Raw genomic sequence first — 19,003 nt, forward strand, 5'->3', positions numbered from 1 at the left:
TTCCACACAGGGTTTCTCTGTATAACCTTAGCTGTCCTGGACTTATTTTGTAAACCAGGCTGGCCTCAAAATCAAGAGATCTGCTTGCCTCTGCCTCCCAAGTGCTGGGTTTACAGGCATGTGCCACTGTACCTGGCCAATTATTTTATTTTTATGTGCCTTGGTGTTTTATCTGTATGTATGACTGTGTAAGTGTCAGATTTCCTGGAACTGGATTTACAGTTACAGACAGTTGTGAGCTGCCATGTGGGTGCTGGGAATTGAACCTGCACCCCTGGAAGAGCAGTCTTACCCACTAAGGCATCTAGGACCTTACTTTCTTAAAAGCAAGCCTTTCAACATTTGATTTATTTTTGCATATATATGTTGTTGTGGTCAAGAATCTACAATATACTTCCTGATGTCTTCTCTCACCAAAGCCCACACAGATACATGATCAACGGTGAAATAACAACGTATTATACACACTCCCACAGCAGCCAACCCACTGGGAAATCTTAGCATTAATACTTTGTCTTATTCACTGTGGTCAGAGATTGTGGCCCATTGTTTCTTCTTTTAGGAACTGAGGATTTTATTGGTGGCCTTCTTCAGAACTTGCTTCAAGTTTGAAAATGTCCCTCCTGCTTGACGGGCAGCTGCCCTATACATTTATTTTCCAAGTCCCGCTTACTAAACTGTTAAATCCCATCTCTCATATTCTTTTATACCTTACTTAACACTAAATCCCGAGGAGCATCTGGCATCTCCCTCTGTCCTCACGGCCCCACTCTCCCTGTACTCCCCCAAGGCATCAGCTGTATTATCTGCTGCAGCAACAGTGGGGGGAGCAGAAGTGGCATCTGTCCCTCCGGGTGATCACGGCGACACCACTTCTTAACGCCTTCTTCCCTCCTTCCTTCTCACGCTCAAACAAAGCCTGTCTTAGGGTCCTTGAGAAGACAGAGCATCAAGTTTCTGCCGTGGACCGTGGCATCCCATCTGCCTAACCACGGACAATGCTTCAAAACTGACAGTGACAAGGAGAACACGTGATATGTAAATCATATTTTTTAGGCCAAGGGAAATGATTAGCACAGTTAATGCTGTTGGGAAGGCGTCAAAAGCAAGGCAGCAGATGGTGACTCAAGGCAAGCCGCACTGTGAGATTCCTGGAGAGAGACGAAGGGACGGCGGGCTGCCTTGGACAGCCGCAGACACGGCAGTAGATGGTTTATAAATCTGGTTGGGGAATCTGGGACAGTTCTCTGGTGACTTCTAATTTCTCAGAAATAAGAACAAGCTGCTCTATGGGAAGTTGCGGAACACATAAGGAGGCAGAGCTCTGAAGCACACAGGGCCATGGACAGGGCGTGCCCGTCACCTCACTCTGCAGATAGAGCCGGCAAGCTGCATCATGATTTATGGCAGGGCCAATCTGCCCACTTGCATACTCCAGGAGGACCAGCACCCCGAGGAAGGATGCCGAGAAGCACCGTAGCCTCGCTCCGCCGGCCTGAGAACTCTGACAAACTGGATAATGAAGAATGACAGGGCTGAGGGCTAGGCTTCGAGAGAGTGCTGCATTGAGAGAGCTCGCCGAGGGACAACAGCGTCCACAGGAAGCAAGAATATATATACATTTCCCGCATGGACCACCCATCTGGAAGGACATTGCAATAGAATTTGTGAAATATTGAAAAACCAGGCGATTCAACAGATGAAAAAGTCTGCAATGTCACCACAGAAATTGGTAGCACAAATGAGATGAAGCCTGCGTGGGGGTGGGGGGTGGGGGTGGGGGTGGGGGGTGGGGGTGGGGGTGGGGGGTGGGGGTGGGGGTGGGGGTGGGGGTGGGGGTGGGGGTGGGGAGGGCTGTCATGAAAAACGATGTAGCTCCCAACACAGGATCACAGCAAAGCCTGAGGGAAAGAGAGCCCTGCCTCTTTGATGGTCAGCAGCATCAAAGAATGGGGGGAACCAAGCAGAGAGCTTGGAGGGGAAGGGATGGATGCAGGGGGGCAGGAAGGAGAGGGAGGGAGGGAAGGGAGGGAGAGGGAGGGAAGGAGAGGGAGGGAAGGAAGGAGGGAGGGAAGGAGGGGGAGGGAGGGAAGGAGGGGGAGGGAAGGAAGGAGGGAGGGAAGGAGGGGGAGGGAAGGAAGGAGGGAGGGAAGGAGGGGGAGGGAGGGAAGGAGGGAGGGAAGGAGGGGGAGGAAAGGAAGGAGGGAGGGAAGGAGGGGGAGGGAAGGAGGGGGAGGGAAGGAGAGGGAGGGAAGGAGGGGGAGGGAAGGAAGGAGGGAGGGAGAGGGAGGGAGGGAAGGAGGGAGGGAAGGAGGGGGAGGGAGGGAAGGAGGGAGGGAAGGAAGGAGAGAGGGAAGGAGGGGGAGAGGGAAGGAGGGGGAGGGAAGGAAGGAGGGAGGGAAGGAGGGGGAGGGAAGGAAGGAGGGAGGGAGAGGGAGGGAGGGAAGGAGGGAGGGAAGGAGAGGGAGGGAGGGAAGGAGGGAGGGAAGGAGGGGGAGGGAGGGAAGGAGGGAGGGAAGGAGGGGGAGGAAAGGAAGGAGGGAGGGAAGGAGGGGGAGGGAAGGAGGGGGAGGGAAGGAGAGGGAGGGAAGGAGGGGGAGGGAAGGAAGGAGGGAGGGAGAGGGAGGGAGGGAAGGAGGGAGGGAAGGAGGGGGAGGGAGGGAAGGAGGGAGGGAAGGAAGGAGAGAGGGAAGGAGGGGGAGAGGGAAGGAGGGGGAGGGAAGGAAGGAGGGAGGGAAGGAGGGGGAGAGGGAAGGAGGGGGAGGGAAGGAAGGAGGGAGGGAAGGAGGGGGAGGGAAGGAAGGAGGGAGGGGAGAGGGAGGGAGGGAAGGAGGGAGGGAAGGAAGGAGGGAGGGTCGATACAGGTTCAGATACAGCTAAGATACACAGCAGAGCAAGGTGTGTTGCGCTTCCTCCTAAGACTCCAAGAAAGCACCACACGCGTGAGCAGTTAGTTACAACATGCCAAGGAGCCTCTGAGGCCACTGTCCAGTCCGTGCAGCTAGGCTGTGTCGCAGGACTGCTGTTCCCGAAGGGAAGCTGGCTGGGGTGGAGGGGGCCTTTGGTGTCAATACTACAAATGAGCGGTCTGACACTGAAGACCCCTCCATGAAGATCCTCTGCCCTGTGGCCTGTCTGCCTGGAAGGTCTACGTCTTTTCTTTAGCTCAGGTATGTTTTTCCAAATTACCGTTTCAATCACAGAACCTAGACAAGGCTCCAGGTTCCCACCTCTCCCTTGCTCCCAAGCTCCACTGCGTCCTTCTCATGTGCATCTGCCTTCTGACGAACAGACAGACTGACGGACTGCTTTAGCTCTGTCAATATTGCTGTCCCAAACTTCTGCTGAACATGGGACTTTTTTTGCAATCTAATTCACAACCAAGAGCTCTGCTTCTGCCCATTCATTCAACAAATATTTACTGAGCACCCAGTATGTTCCAGGCAGTCTGCATTTTACCAACCCCTTAGATTCCACACCTAAGAAAAATTAAGGTTTTTAAAGATTTATTTATCTTTATTTTGTGTTTTATATGTTCATTTGTTTGTTTATTATATATATACAGTATGTATGTATGTATGTATGTATGTATGTATTTTTGTATGCAGTGTGCATGCCTGCAGGCCAGAAGAGGGCATCAGATCCCAGTATAGATGGTTGTGAGGCACCATGTGGTTCCTGGGAATTGAACTCAGGACCTGTGGAAGAGCAGCCAATGCTCTTAACTGCTGAGCCATCTCTCCAGCCTCTTATGTGTATACTTAAGTGTTTTGCCTGTGTGTATGTTGGGTACCATGTGCTTGTAGTGCCCATGGAGGCCAAAAGAGGGCACCATATCCCAGGGAATTGGAGTCACAGACAGTTGCAAGCCTCCACATAGATGCTGGGAATTGAGCCTGGGCCTCTGGGAGAGCAGTCTTACCCACTCTTACCCACTAAGCCTTCTTTCTGGTCCTTACATTTCTTAAAAACACACCTTTCAACATTTCTATCAGAAAATTTGAAGATGAAGAATGCGTGGCCAAAGTAATGGCATAGCATAGGACTCAGATGATACTCCACTCATGAAAGAAGCAGAATTGTAAAAATCCAGACAGGTTAATGGGGAATTGACTCTAATATCAAGTTGAGAGGAACCCTGCAGGCTGGCTGTCCACGCGGTACCAAAGGCCTGAACTGCATACGTTGTGTGAGCTCTGTCCGCCTCTCTCACTGTGCTGTAGGCTGGCTGTCCACACGTTACTGAAGGCCTAAACTGAATACTGTGGGAGCTCTGTTCCCCACCCCCAAATGGAATGCAGAGGTAGTTTTATGTATCTTTTTTTTTTTTTTTTTTTTCAAGACAGGGTTTCTCTGTGTAACAGCCCTGGCTGTCCTGGAACTTGCTTTGTAGACTAGGCTGGCCTTGAACTCAGAGATCCGCCTGCCTCTGCCTCCTCTCCTGGCTTCTGTATCAAACTTTAAATTGTTTTTATGATCGCTGATTTTCATTTAATGTGCGTAAGGATGTTTCAAGCAGCAGCCATGTGTGGCAGCTCAAGTTCCTGAGCCTGGCACTCGAGGGTGAAGCAGGAAGTCACTTCTGTGAATCTGAGGTCAGCCTGGGCTGCAGAGACCCTATCTCAAAACCAAAAAACAAGAAATATGTCAGGTTCTCGCGACATGTTCTTGGTCACGTTATTTAATTCCTTTGTGCCGTGGTATAAGAGATAAATGCAGTAAATATTATAATTGAGCTGTCCACTCTAACATGAGTGGTGATGATGCCACATGCTCGCAGACCGCACCTTCCTCACATCATACGCCCCTCTTTTTTCCAGGCTGACTTGGGAACCAGTCACAGGACTTAACGGTTGCTCGTGAAGCCACTGCAGCAGAGTCAGCTCTCCACTCAACCTAGCCAAACACTTAAAATGTCTGTCTATCCCTGGGGGGTACTCGACTGTCTGTACCAGTCCCGTGACACTCAGCAACTGTGTAGCACACGCCATATACCTCACATATACGACAGCAGCGCTGACAAGGACACAGCCCTCTGATGCACACCCGAAGAAGACATACTTTTGTCGCAGCTCCAGGATCACACAGAGGACTGTGGGATGGTGTAAGTCTCAGCTGTCTGATAACGTTTTCCACATGTTTCTCTTGGCTACGAAGTCCAAACTAACATAGCAAACATAGCCATATTGTTTTTAAGCTGATCTTGCTATATTAACAACAGATTCTAAAATTCTTCCTGACTTGTACATTATGCTCAGGAGGCTGCAATATTTTCTCCTTTTAAAAGAAATTAGAATCGTGTATAGGAGAGCCTACCCTAGCCTTCTGGCAACTTCTCTTTTCTATAGAAATCCAGGCATTGGAGAGACAAGCTCAGCTGAAACAAGGATCACGGACTCAGGCAAAGGGGGTAGGTGCCTTTCGCACTCTTGTCTCACGAGGCGCACTATATGGTCAGACTTTAAAAAAAAAATCCTTCCATAAACCATTGTTCAAAGTCAGGGCTTAAATGAAGGACTCAAAAGTCTATAATTCATTCTAATCCAAAAGCAATTAATGTCAATCAATCAACACATTTAAAAGCTTTTGTTGTTGGGCTGGAGAGATGGCTCAGAGGTTAAGAGCACCGTCTGCTCTTCCCAAGGTCCTGAGTTCAATTCCCAGCAACCACATGGTGGCTCACAGCCATCTATAATGAGATCTGGTGCCCTCTTCTGGCCTGCAGGTGTATGTGCAGGCAGAGCACTGCATACATAATAACTTTTTTTAAAAAAACAAAACTTTTGTTATCTCTTTATATGCATTTACTACAAGTAAGATTTTATAATTCTCCCTCACTCAATGATGTATCCACCTTTCCTATTACTCTTATGGTAAGTCATTAATTAATTAACTAATTCATTCATTCATTCATTCACCTACCTATCTATATTTGGCAGTACCACAGACTGAACCCAAGGAGCTGTATCCCCAGACCATATTTTTATTGTGAAACAATATCTCAGTAATTCACCCAGGGTGGCCTTGAACTCATCCTGAATCCAGGCAGGCCTTGGATTTGTGTTCTTCCTATGCAGCTTGTTTTCATTTCATATTACTTTGCAATGCTGCGGATGGACTGAACCCTGGGCGTCACACATGCTAAGCAAATGCCCTACTGCTGACCCTGCCCCCCCCCCCAGCCCTTTCCTACCAGCTGTAAAGCCTGATACAATGGGGTGTTACTTGTGCTAGTTTGTGGTGGAGTTGGAACATGCATTAAAAAGTACATGAAGAGCTGGGCGTGGTGGTGCACGCCTTTAATCCCAGCACTCAGGAGGCAGAGGCAGGTGGATTGCTGTGAGTTCAAGGCCAGCCTGGTCTACAAAATGAGTCCAGGACAGCCAAGGCTATACAGAGATACCCTGTCTCAAAAAAACAAAAAACAAAACAAAACAAACAAAAAAGTACATGAAGAATTGTTACGAAGCAGCAACCATATTTCAGCTCTCTGTAGAAAACAGCCTCATCATCTATTTGAATCTTAAAAGTCACTAACTTTTCAACAATAAACACTTTATTTATCATTGTCTGATTGAGACAAGCTTTCACTGTGTAACTCTAACTGCCTTGGAACTTGCTATGTGGGCCAGGCTGCCCTCACACTCAGAGATGCACCTGCCTCTGCCTCTTCAGTACCACCTTGCCTGGCCTACTTTTTAATTCTTAAAAGTAAAATGAAAACCTTTTGTAGGTCAGATCAAGACATTAAAGAGCTTTATCTAACAGTGTCCACGTGCTTCTTGCTCCCGTGTCTCCGCTTACCTTGAAGCATGCATCTGTAAGCGGACTCTGATATGGCGTAGATGTGTGGCGGCATCTCGTGGCGTTTTTTCCCTCTGTACATCTCAATGATATTCTCAGAGTAAATCGGAAGGTTCTTGTAAGGATTTATCACTACACAGAAGAGTCCAGAGTAAGTCTAGAATAAAAACAAATACAAAGTTAAGAAACAGAAAAGTGAAAAACAGACAAACAGGGCTGGAGAGATGGCTCAGAGGTTAAGAGCACCAGCTGCTCTTCTGAAGGTCCTGAGTTCGATTCCCAGCAACCACATGGTGGCTCACAACCATCTGTAATGAGATCTGGTGCCCTCTTGTGGTGGGCAGGCACACGTGTGGGCAGAATACTGTGTAAATAATAAATAAATCTTAAAAAAAAAAAAAACCAGACAAACAAAATCTGTATTCATCACTCAGGACTAACCATAAGGCAGAAAACACTATGGGCATTTAAACAGGAGATCTTTATTCTTCAGACAACTATCTCCCAAATTAAGTCATCTCACCAGGACACTTTCCCACAAACTCCTAGTAGTTTTAGCAGAGCATTTTCTTAGGGTACTGTTCTTGAGTCAATTCTGTAAATGACCCTCACCTGTAAGATGCACGTGCCACAGTTCATGATTTCAACAGAGTTCAAAAACCATATTATTGGTCTTTCTTTTCACATTTACCCTCTCATGAATACACAAATTTAAGAAAGCTTGTTAGTGTAGTTTAGACCCCATGTTACAGCTAATCTTTAAGAAAATGCCATTTGCTAAGTTTGGGTATATATAATGCCAAGGAAGAATATTCCCAATTTATCTGAAAAGTGATTAAAATATTCCTTAAAAAATCATTTGTAGAGTTACTTAATGTTATGTGTATGAATGTCTTGCTTGGACATTTGCATCTACATCATGGCTATGCCTGGTGCCCATGGAGGTCACAGGAGGGCATCCGTTCCCTTAGAACTAGAGTTGAGATAGTTGTGAGCCATCAGGTGGGTGCTGGGAATCGAACCCAGGTCCTCTGGAAGAGCAACAAGTGCTCAAAACCACTGAGCCCCCAAATAACTCCTCTTTCTAAAACATCTGCATATGGCAGGATTTCTTCACGTAACGTCACAACAAACCGAACAGACGCAGACGTGAGAACTCAACTCTTGCTAGGATATGAAAGGAGACTTAAAATAATAATAATAATAATAATAATAATAATAATAAGAAGAAGAAGAAGAAGAAGAAGAAGAAGAAGAAGAAGAAGAAGTTTTTACTCTGCAGCTCTTTTGGCTTTCAAAAATATTTTTTGGTAAAAATAACTTTAACTTTCTATGGGTTCATTACTTTAAAATGAGATAATAAACATTAGATTTTATACTTCTAGTATGGCAAACACTGTCACAGTAACCCAGATTCTCCTCGATAACGTATGAACAACTGGGTTAGGAGGCTCCAGGTCAACATGGTAGTCATCTTTCAACAGCGCTAGGGCGGGACAGGAGGCGCAATGGTTAACAGCACTGGCTGCTCTTGCAGAGAACCCAGGTTCAATTCCAGTGCCCACGTCGTGGCTCACATCCACCTGTAACTCTAGTCTTGAAGGATCTGATGCCGTCTCCGACCTCCTCAGGCACCAGACACACATGTAGTGTACATAAATACAAGAGGGCTGAATACTCATACACATAAAATAATAAAACATTTGGGAAAATAACACACATTTCAGAAAAGAAAAATAAATGGCATGCTGGACACCTAAGACTGAGATTTTAGTCTTTTCAGGGTGACTTCTGAGACTGCTCTGTAGAACTCAGTACTGGAAAAAGTCAGGGAGTCCTGCTTCCAGATGTGTGCCAGATGCGCCAGGTGCGCCAGGCCTCGGGGACTGTGGCATTTGGAAAGGACATCCTTTCCAGCTGCATATGAGGCAGACCTTTTACTTGGTGTTTGGCCAAATAACCAGTGAGAAGATGCTACAAAGAGCCAGAGAGAGAGACCCTTTCCGTCCCGGGCACCCACACAGCAGCTCACTACTGTTGTAACTCGAGATGTCGGGGAGCCCATCCCCCTCTGGCCTCCACCGCACCAGGCATGCGCGTGGTGCACATGCATACAACGTGCAGCCACAACACTCTTACACATAAGTAAAAACACATAAATCTTCTCAAGAAGATAGGGGACGGGGGGGGGGTGAGGGAGAGCGGCTGGAAGATGAGGCGTGCTGGCTGGAGCTGTGTGGCCAGCTCCCCAGGGACAGCTGAGGGGGGCTGTAATGAACAGCCGTGTTCATAAGTGCTGAAACCTTGGCACTTGCTGCAGAAAGCCCTCTAGAGACCGCTCTAGTTTGAATGCTGCACTTACTAATGCTAAAACAAGAAGAAAGCTTGCCAAAACAACTCAAGTGACCAGACCATCTCCGTCGCTGCTCTTTAGAGCTTTCCTTGAGGCACTACTGCAGGCTCCGAGGTGGGATGCAAGGGAGAGGGGGCCTGCCTGGAGCCTGGCCTTGACCTCTTGGCATCTATCTGACTTGATGCGATGGGAGCCTGCCCCTGTTTGCCTGGGGCTGGCTGCACCCATGGGTTGCCTCCCTCGCCACCCCAGGCCCTTGGCCTCGTCTGCATAGACACAGGCAACCTTAGCTTGCTCCTCGTCTTCCCAGGCCACCTCCCACCTCCTCCCAAGCAGGTCCCTCATTTAACTAATGCAGTCTCAGATGACAAAAGACAATAAAAACACACTTTACAGCAATGGAAGAGCTACTGCACTATGGGGTAGCTTTATAGCGACTGTAACCTTGTATTCCAAAAAGCTGGGAGAAATTAGTTATGAGTATGACAAATGTTTGAGACAGATATATTTGATCTAAGCACACAAAGCGAACATGTATGGAAACACCACTGTGTTTTCAATGTGTCCATTACAAAATAGACTTAAATTTTAAAGTATTTTATTAAGGATGAAACAAAGAAAGGCAATCTCAATTGTTACTGGGTTTATGCTATACAGTAATATAAGTTATAGCCACACAGTAACGAATCCTTAAAGATAAAATATTATTTTTTCACTCAAGCTTGGTCATAGGCTGTCAAGACACTTCAGCATCTGCACTTCATGTTTTTAAGAGAAAAATAATTAATAGAATAGGAAACAACAACAACAAAAATGTCTTAGTCAAAGTATTACAAATTAAAATGGATGTGCTGTAGTACGGAGGGCACAGGAACAGATTGTAACAAGAACACATTTAATCAGAACCAAGCCCAGCATGTCTTAGGCAGTTTTCTGAGGACAAGGGTTACAAAGATGAGTAAGCCTCACAAATATGCATTAAGTCATCACAAAGAAAACATTAAATAATCATTAGCACTTCATGCTTGCCAGAGACGAATGTAACAAATGGCTAAGCAGAAATCTTCTTAAAGTACTAACTTCTGAGTACCTGAAAAATTAGCCCAAATATTGGGGTTTTTTTTCCTTACATAAACTGATCGTTAATATTGTATCACTTCTGTCTCTGGCAGACCATGGGCCTGCAAGTTCAAATTTATTTTAAGTATTTGGATGTGTATACAACACCTTCAAGAAGCACACATTCTAGGTGTAAAACAACAAGAGCACACGAAACAAACCAGTCAGACCATGAGGCGGCCAAACAGGGAAGAGGAAGGTAAACAGGTGTACTGAGGAGGGAGAGCTGTGGCCAAGACACCCAGCAGATAGCAGGCACCAAGTGCCACGGCATCCTGCCCAGAGCCACGGAACTGACGGAACAGCCCCAGATGGTCTTTGATGCTGTTCCTGCCTGGACGCTGTTAGGTCTAAAGGAGGGATGAAGAGTTCCTATAAAACAGTGGAAGGTTAAGACTCTTACAGGGACAGACGGAGAAGCCTGGCACAGCTGAGAACGGTTTGGACAATGGAATGTGAGAAAAGTCTATACTCACACTGAACAATCTAGGCTGTCCTCGATAGGTGACAGTGACTTGAGGAAAGAAGCACTTTACACTAGGTACCAGTTTGGCAGCCATCTGGAATAGCAGGGAGGAGGAAAGCAGCGGACAGAGGAGGGGCAAACCATGGAGATGCTGGACACAGGTGTCCCCGGAGAAACGGAGAAATCCAGAGGGCAGGAGCATCGAAGGCCCCAGTCAGGGAGGGACGCAGTCTTTAAGCTCGAGTGGCTGCAACAGTTATTGAGACGAGGGAAAGATGACGTGCTTTGTGGGGGAAAAGACTGCACTCCTCTTTTCATGTTCTGAGACCACGGGACAGCAGATGAGCCCAGAGGCTGCTTGGGAGCCGCTGGACAGATTAAATTGCCAGAGCCGCAGGAAAATCCTGGAGAACTGAGAGGGCCTGAGGGAAAAGTCTGTGTAATAACGTGATTGCACGTCTTACCTAAGAGAGACATACAAAAATATTTGCACACACAAAGTGCCACAGTTGTGTCGGTTTGTTTGTATTACATTGCTTTATGCTTCCTTCCAGGCTCCTGTCTTGGCTGATCCCCGCCTGGAACGCCACCCTCTCCTCTACTCCACTGCCGGAAGTGCTGCTCAGTCATCTTCTAAGAGTCCGGCCAGTGTTTAAGAAAGCCGGGCTTTGTATACACATTGTTTCAGGGGATCAAAGGACTAGAGAGCTAGGAAGCGGAAGCAGGTGCAGACGCTCGGCCAGGAAGCAGATGCAGCAGGCTCCCCTCGGGAACAGCAGATCACCTCCATCCCTCCTGGAGCTCTCAGGGGAAATCAGTCCAAACCAAAGTTCCCGGGGTGGGGAGAGCATGTGGGAAGGGGGACAACTGCCCTATGCCATCGACAAGCACCTAGCGACAGCCACATGTACACTGGAAAGCAACTCATCTATACCATCTACAAGCACCGTACCTAGGTGACAGCCACATGTATACCGGAAAACAAAGTTGTCCCACAAACAAGAATATACTACATGCTGAGAAAAAGACCGTCAGAGGATTTGGAGGAAGAAGTTATGTGTGGAAAGCCCACAAACAAGCCACGAGCGAACCTCAGCGTTAGACTTACGTCTACAACAGAATGTGGTGCCACAGTCTTCACATTGCTGCAGAAACAAAAGAAAAGAACCAATGGCCAAAGACTGAAAACTTAAATCACAGAGTGGGTGAGGCACCGCCCAGTACTCAGGAGGCTGAAGCAGGAGGACTGCCAGGAGTTCGGGGCCAGTCTATGAGGTGAGTTTTTGGCTAGTCTGAGCTCCACAGGGAGACCGTACACAATGTTAATCTCAGTTGTCAACTTGACTGGATTTGGGTCCTGTGGGAGACACACCTGTGAGCACATCTGTGACAGTGTTTTCTGAGAGATTCAATTGGGAGAGAAGGCCCATCCTGGATGTGGGCAGCAGCACCCCACCAGCTGAGTCTCGAGCTAAGGACCAGCATTCATCTGTTTCCTGAATGCAAACACAATGCCACACTGGGCCTGCCACCTTACCTCACCTTCAAACTATGAGCCAGCTAAGTCTCTCCGCCTAAAAGTCGCTTCCTGTCAGGTACTTTGGCACAGTGACAAGTAGTTACTAGTCTACCCTGTCTCAAAACCAAAGGCAGAATGGAAACCAGGCGATCAGAAGCCACATTTACGCTGAAGCATTCTTCCTATAGAAAAATAGACCATAAGGAAAATAATACATGAAAAGCACATTACACAAATAAAACTAATAAAAACAACACCCAGAAGGCAAGTGAATGTGGACGACAAAGATAACTAAGTTATTAACCAGTATTGCTGTGCGTGTGTGTGCGTGTGTGTGTGTGTGTGTGTGCGCGCGCGCGCGCGCGTGCGCGCGCACATGGGGGGTATTATATCCAAGGTATACAAAACAACAAGGTGTGGCTGAGATCACATCTGGTTCTCCTCAGTCTATTATTTGTTTGTTTGTTTGATTATACATTTGGAGGATAAAATTTTTTTAAAAAGTAACAAGAACCAAACTGGAGCCAGTCACGGGGGCACACACCTTTGATCTCAGCACTCAGGGGGAAGAGGCAGTGGCTCTCTATGAGATGGAAGTCAGTTTGTTCTACACAGTAAGTTCAGGGACAGCTAGGGCTACACAGAGAGAGCTGTCTCAAAGCAAACAAACAAACAAAGCCAAAAACACTTGAAAAAAAAATGACTTGAGATGGCTTGAATAGCTCTTCATGTGAAATACACACACACACACACACACACACACACACACACACACACACACTGGACACAGGCCTGAGTTCCCAGAACCACCATGGCAAGAAAGGAAATATCTTGGAGACACACTTGAGTCCTTCCCTCTGGCAATCCAAAGCAATGGGACCCCAAAGAACTGAAAAGTTCCCCAGGTACCCCCATTGTCCTAGTTACGGTTACTATTGTGATAAAACAGCATGATCAAAAGCAAGTTGGGGAGGAGCAGGTTTTCTCTGCTCACACTTCCACATCATAGTGCATGGCTGAAGGAAGTCAGGACAGGAACTCACACAGCGCAGGAACCTGGAGGCAGGAGCTGATGCAGAGGCCATGGAGGATGCTGCTTACTGGCTTGCTGTCTGCTTTCTTATAGTATCCAGGACCACCGGCCCAGCCTTGGCACCACCCACAATGGGCTGGACCCTCACCCATCAGTCACGAATTAAGAAAATGCTCTACAGGCTTGCCTACAGCCTGATTTTAGGGAGGCGTTTTTCTCAATTGAGGTTCCTGCCTTTTAGGTAACTCTAGCTTGTGTCCGGTTGACATAAAACTAGCCAGCACAGGCATTAAAATTTTTTGGGTTTTTTGTTAAAAAAAAAAACAAACAAACAAACATTGGGCAGGGAGGGTGTGCTACCACACACATGTGGCAGTCAGAGGACAACATTCAAGTGACTCTCTCCTTCTACTGTGTGGGTCCCAGGAAGTAAACTCATAATGTCTGGACCGGTAGCAGGCACCTCGGCCCGCCGAGCCATCTTGCTGTCTCCTTAGAGTCTATTTTTGTTGACTAGTATTATTATCTTGAGTGATAAAGTGTCCAATTAATTAAAAGACAAAGTAGAGAATTCTGGTTGAGATCTGGAAATTATTCAAATAAAATCCAAAAGAAAATTCTAAAACTGAATAAAATATTAACAAAAACAAAGAACTCAATGGGCGTGTTTAGCGGCGCTCAGACACAACTGGAGAATTAGATCCTTGACATTAAATCAGCAGCAATCACCAGGCCGAGGCGCTCATAAACAAGGCTAGGTACGGGAGATGGTAAAGCCACTGGCACGTGGAGAGGTGAGCCACAGAGGTACGAAGGACAGGGCGGGCAGAACCAGAGTCCCAAGAGATAAACAGCCAAGAATTTCCCCAAACCTACAAAAGGTATCACGCCACAAATCCAAAAGCACCACAAATGCTAAACGGAATTTACTAAGCACAATCAAACTGCTCAAGTCCAAAGAGAAAGAGACTCTTAGAGGGACCCTGGTTTGGGGAGCAACAGCTGGGGGCATAGATCAGCAGCAAGCAACAGTGCTTGCTGCTCCTGCAGAGGCTCTGAGTTTGGCTTCCGTCACCCATATGGTGGCACGGCCACTCTTAACTCTGGTTCCAGGGGACCAAACATGCGCTTCTGATCTAGGGAACCAGGCACACGTATTGTACATACATGCATACAGGTAAAACATTCAAAAAATTTTAACTATAAGCTGAAACTCTACATTTTAATTATTTAATTAATTACGTGTGTGTGTGTGTGTGTGTGTGTGTGTGTGTGTGTGTGTGTTGTGTGTGTGTGGAGTGCGTGTGTATGTGTGGTGTGTATGCGCCTGCTTATCTGTTCACCACAGGCATATGAGTGCCCAGAGGCCAGAAGAGAGTATCAGATCCTCTGGAAAGCTCCACAGGGCTGTGAGTCACGTGATGCGGGTGTGGGCAAACAGAACCGGGGTCCTCTGCAGGAGCAGCTAGTGCTCTTCATCACTGGACCATCTCTAGACCTGAGGCTAAACTCTGAGAAAGATGGAAGAGGAACCGTGGCAGCCTTGTGTCTGTGCTGCCGGCCAGCTCTGCACCTTCTGTTGAGTTTCTCTGTATGTTGCCTGTCCTAGAGCTAACAGGCTGGCCTCACATTCACAGAGAGAGTGACGCCTGCTTCTGCCTCAGGAGTCCTGAGAGTAAAGGCGTGTACCACCACACTCCAGCTCTAGCTGGAGCAAACCTAAAACAGACTCAGGTGTGAAATCCAAGCACTCCAGAGGCTGGGGCAGGAAGACTGCAGCAAGTTGGGTCCATCCTGGGCTACAGGACAAGAACCTGTCCCAAGCAAACAGGAAACAGACTCTCTCTCTCTCTCTCTCTCTCTCTCTCTCTCTCTCTCTCTCTCTCTCTCTCTCTCTCTCTCCCTCCCACCCTCCCTCCAGCAGCGTGTGTGTGTGTGTGTGTGTGTGTGTGTTGTGTGTGTGTGGAGTGCGTGTGTATGTGTGGTGTGTATGCGCCTGCTTATCTGTTCACCACAGGCATATGAGTGCCCAGAGGCCAGAAGAGAGTATCAGATCCTCTGGAAAGCTCCACAGGGCTGTGAGTCACGTGATGCGGGTGTGGGCAAACAGAACCGGGGTCCTCTGCAGGAGCAGCTAGTGCTCTTCATCACTGGACCATCTCTAGACCTGAGGCTAAACTCTGAGAAAGATGGAAGAGGAACCGTGGCAGCCTTGTGTCTGTGCTGCCGGCCAGCTCTGCACCTTCTGTTGAGTTTCTCTGTATGTTGCCTGTCCTAGAGCTAACAGGCTGGCCTCACATTCACAGAGAGAGTGACGCCTGCTTCTGCCTCAGGAGTCCTGAGAGTAAAGGCGTGTACCACCACACTCCAGCTCTAGCTGGAGCAAACCTAAAACAGACTCAGGTGTGAAATCCAAGCACTCCAGAGGCTGGGGCAGGAAGACTGCAGCAAGTTGGGTCCATCCTGGGCTACAGGACAAGAACCTGTCCCAAGCAAACAGGAAACAGACTCTCTCTCTCTCTCTCTCTCTCTCTCTCTCTCTCTCTCTCTCTCTCTCTCTCTCCCTCCCACCCTCCCTCCAGCAGCGTGTGTGTGTGTGTGTGTGTGTGTGTGTGTGTGTGTGTGTGTGTGTGTGTAAGCTAGAGGTGACATCAGATGTCTTTCTTAGTCTTTTTGTTTGTTTCTTGAAACAGAGCCTCACTGGGTAGCCTTGGCTAGCCTAGAACTCGCTATGTGGGTCAAGCTAGCCTCATAATCATGGAGATGCTTGAGGGTTTATTTTTTTAATTTTTAAATTTTGTGTATATGTGTGACAGGGTTGGTGCCCTCTGAGGCCAGAGGTATGGGGTCAGATCTACTTGGAGCTGGAATTATAGGCAGTTGTGAGCTGCCCAGTGTGGGTGCTGAGAACTGAACTCGGGTCCTCTGCAAGAGTAGTAAGTGCTCTTAACTGCTGAGCCATGGCTCCAGCCATTCCTCCTTGTATTTTGAGACAGGATCTCTCACTGAACGTGGATCCCATGATTGGCTTGATTGGCTACCCAAAAACCCTCAGGGGCCTCCCACTGCTATGATCACATGTGTGCACGAGTGCTGGGTCCCACTGCTACGATCACATGTGTGCACGAGTGCTGGGTCCCACTGCTACGATCACATGTGTGCACGAGTGCTGGGTCCCACTGCTACCATCACATGTGTGCACGAGTGCTGGGTCCCACTGCTACCATCACATGTGTGCACGAGTGCTGGGTCCCACTGCTACGATCACATGTCTGCACAAGTGCTGGGCAGCCACACTTAGGCCCTTGTACTTACAGGACAATCACTTTACCTACTAAGCTTTGCTTTGCTTTTCTCCTTCTTTAAATAAAAGACTTGCTTCATTTTCACATGTGTATCTCTGTGATGTGTGTGCATGGTGTTTGCAGGTGCCCACAGAGGCCAGCCTAGGGCATCAGATCCCTTGGAATTGGCGGCATTTGCGAACTGGGATCCAACTCCAGCCCTCACAAGGAGCGACAAGCGCTCTAACTGCTGAACCATCTTTAAACACACATGCACGAATCATTTCTCAGCCCTTTTTGGCAAAGAGCATGTGTCACGTCATTCATTACTAGGCCAAGAATACAAATAGAAATATATAACCACTAAAAAGAAAGCTAAAGTGAAAAGCAAAAATGTATAGTAAGAACTGGCTGGAGATGGGTCAAAACCACTTCAAGGTTCCATCAAAGGACTGGAGTTCAGTTCCCAACACCCACAGGGCAGCTCGCGACTCTGGAGCTCTACTTCAGGCATCCAGTGCCTTCTTCTGGCCTCAATAGGCTCCACTGGGTACATATCCACACACGCTGGCAAAACACACTTATAAAAAGAGCCCCGCCCCCGCCGCTGCCCTGCCCCTGCCCCACCGTCCCGCCCCGCCCCCCACTCCATGGGATGTGGGAGCTGGGGGTCCTTTGGGTTAGGGTAAAGGGGAATATAAAAGAAAGGGAGAAGAGAAAATGGTGGTGTTGGAGAAAGAACTCAGTTGGTAAAATGTTTGCCATGAAAGCAAGAGTCATGGAAAAGCCAAAAAGCACGCTTGTAATTCTAGCACCGGAGAAGTGAAAGACAGAACCCTGGAGCTTGCCGGCCAAGCAGTCTAGCTTAATTAGTGAGTCCCAGTTCCCAGGGCAAGAATCTGTCTCTAGCAAGAAGCTGAAGGGCCGGCAAGATGGCTCTGCATGTAAAGATGATTGCCAAGAAGGCGCGGTTTGATCCCTAGATCCCATATGGGAGAGGAGACCAAATCTTGCCAACCTGTCTTCAAACTTCCACATGTGCAATGGGACACACATGTACACAAATGTACACACATACACTAGATAACAGGGAGATATGCATCCTATTAACTAGCTGTAGTTGGGGCAGGTATTTTTTCTTTATCCTTTACTTTTGAGGCAGAGTTTCTTTGTAGACTAGGCTGGCCCAGAGCTCAAAAGATCTGCCTGCCTCTGCTTCCTGAGTTCTGGGACTAAAGGCATGCGCTATCACCACCCACCTATGTAGTTGTTATTTTTGTCCCAAATCTAACAATAGTCTGTCTTATTCTTTTGGAATGGGTCTTACTATGTAGCCCAGGGCAGTGTTGAATTTCTCCTGCATCTGTGTCTCAAGAGAATGATGCCAGCTGCAATACCAGGCTTTTGCAGGTTTTTGAGTCTGATCACCTTTATTTCTCTCTCTCATTTATTTATTTTAGGGTGGGAATTTATAATTTACTCAGTAATGAAGTAGGAATTGATCAACAGATTTTTACAAGGAGAATGAGAAATCAGGTATCTGGGCAGGCTGCATTAGACAGCCGGACAGTCTAAATGAGTAGGTGGTTTATATACGTGCACTGTAATGACTAATAACATGATTTCATCTGCCCTTAACTTGTTTTCTATTGTGTGTGTGAGTGTGTATGTACATTCCTCTGAGCTAGCGGATTTTTACAGGTGTGTGTGTGATGGCTGTACCATAACCCAGCACTGCTCGGACGGAGACACCTCCATAAGCATGCACACACACATGCTAGCTGTCTGTCAGCCTAGCTCCAGCCTCAGTAAGAGACCCTGTGTGACCAAGAAGGGCACCTGTGTCTTCCATCTTCTGCTGGCTTCCACAAGCTTTTGTGTGTGTGTGTTGAGAATCATTTTAAAAAATGGAAAAAGTTATTAATACCAAGAATGAAGGGCCAGGAGTAGCTCGGCGGTAGATGCCTGTGTGTGCACAAGGCTACTGTGTAATTCAAACTGTCCCTCCCCCACACCGGGGTGCAGTCCTTGTGGCTCTGAGACTCTCCTGTTTTCGTGAGGTGTAAGCACTGCTCCCCCAATGTTCCCTGATAGGCCAATAAAGCAGCTTACAGCCACTTGCTGAGCAGGGGAGAAAACAGGGCTGGACTTCCGAGACACCAGAGAGGAGCTGGGATTTACTCTGGAGGAAGCAGAGTACCTCAGAGGGCTAAGAATAGAGTAGTAACTGCTCAGCTAACGTGCTGTGAAGCTTCTTATATAATTGAGTCTCAATTATTTGTGTGATATCGGGGTTAAGAGAGAAACTAAGAAACAAACACAATTCTACAAAACTAACTTTAACACGCCTGCACAGTGAGCTGGGGCCCCTGCGCTCCCTCATCTGTCCCCGTGTTGAAGAAGCGAAATCACTGGAAATTAAACT

The 19,003-nt window shown here is 47.6% G+C and overlaps 1 protein-coding gene across 1 annotated transcript in view; it reads right to left on the reverse strand.

Moving 5' to 3' along the window:
• Window positions 1-19,003, reverse strand: part of MYH10 (myosin heavy chain 10) — a 135,947-nt gene that overhangs the window by 100,850 nt on the left and 16,094 nt on the right. Inside the window, 1 exon segment of the mRNA XM_084761535.1 lies at window positions 6,805-6,961. Within this exon segment, the coding sequence (XP_084617661.1) occupies window positions 6,805-6,961 (157 nt within the window).

Source organism: Acomys minous (genome assembly GCF_964271855.1).
Source record: "Acomys minous genome assembly, chromosome: 16".
NCBI classification, from domain to species: domain Eukaryota; kingdom Metazoa; phylum Chordata; class Mammalia; order Rodentia; family Muridae; genus Acomys; species Acomys minous.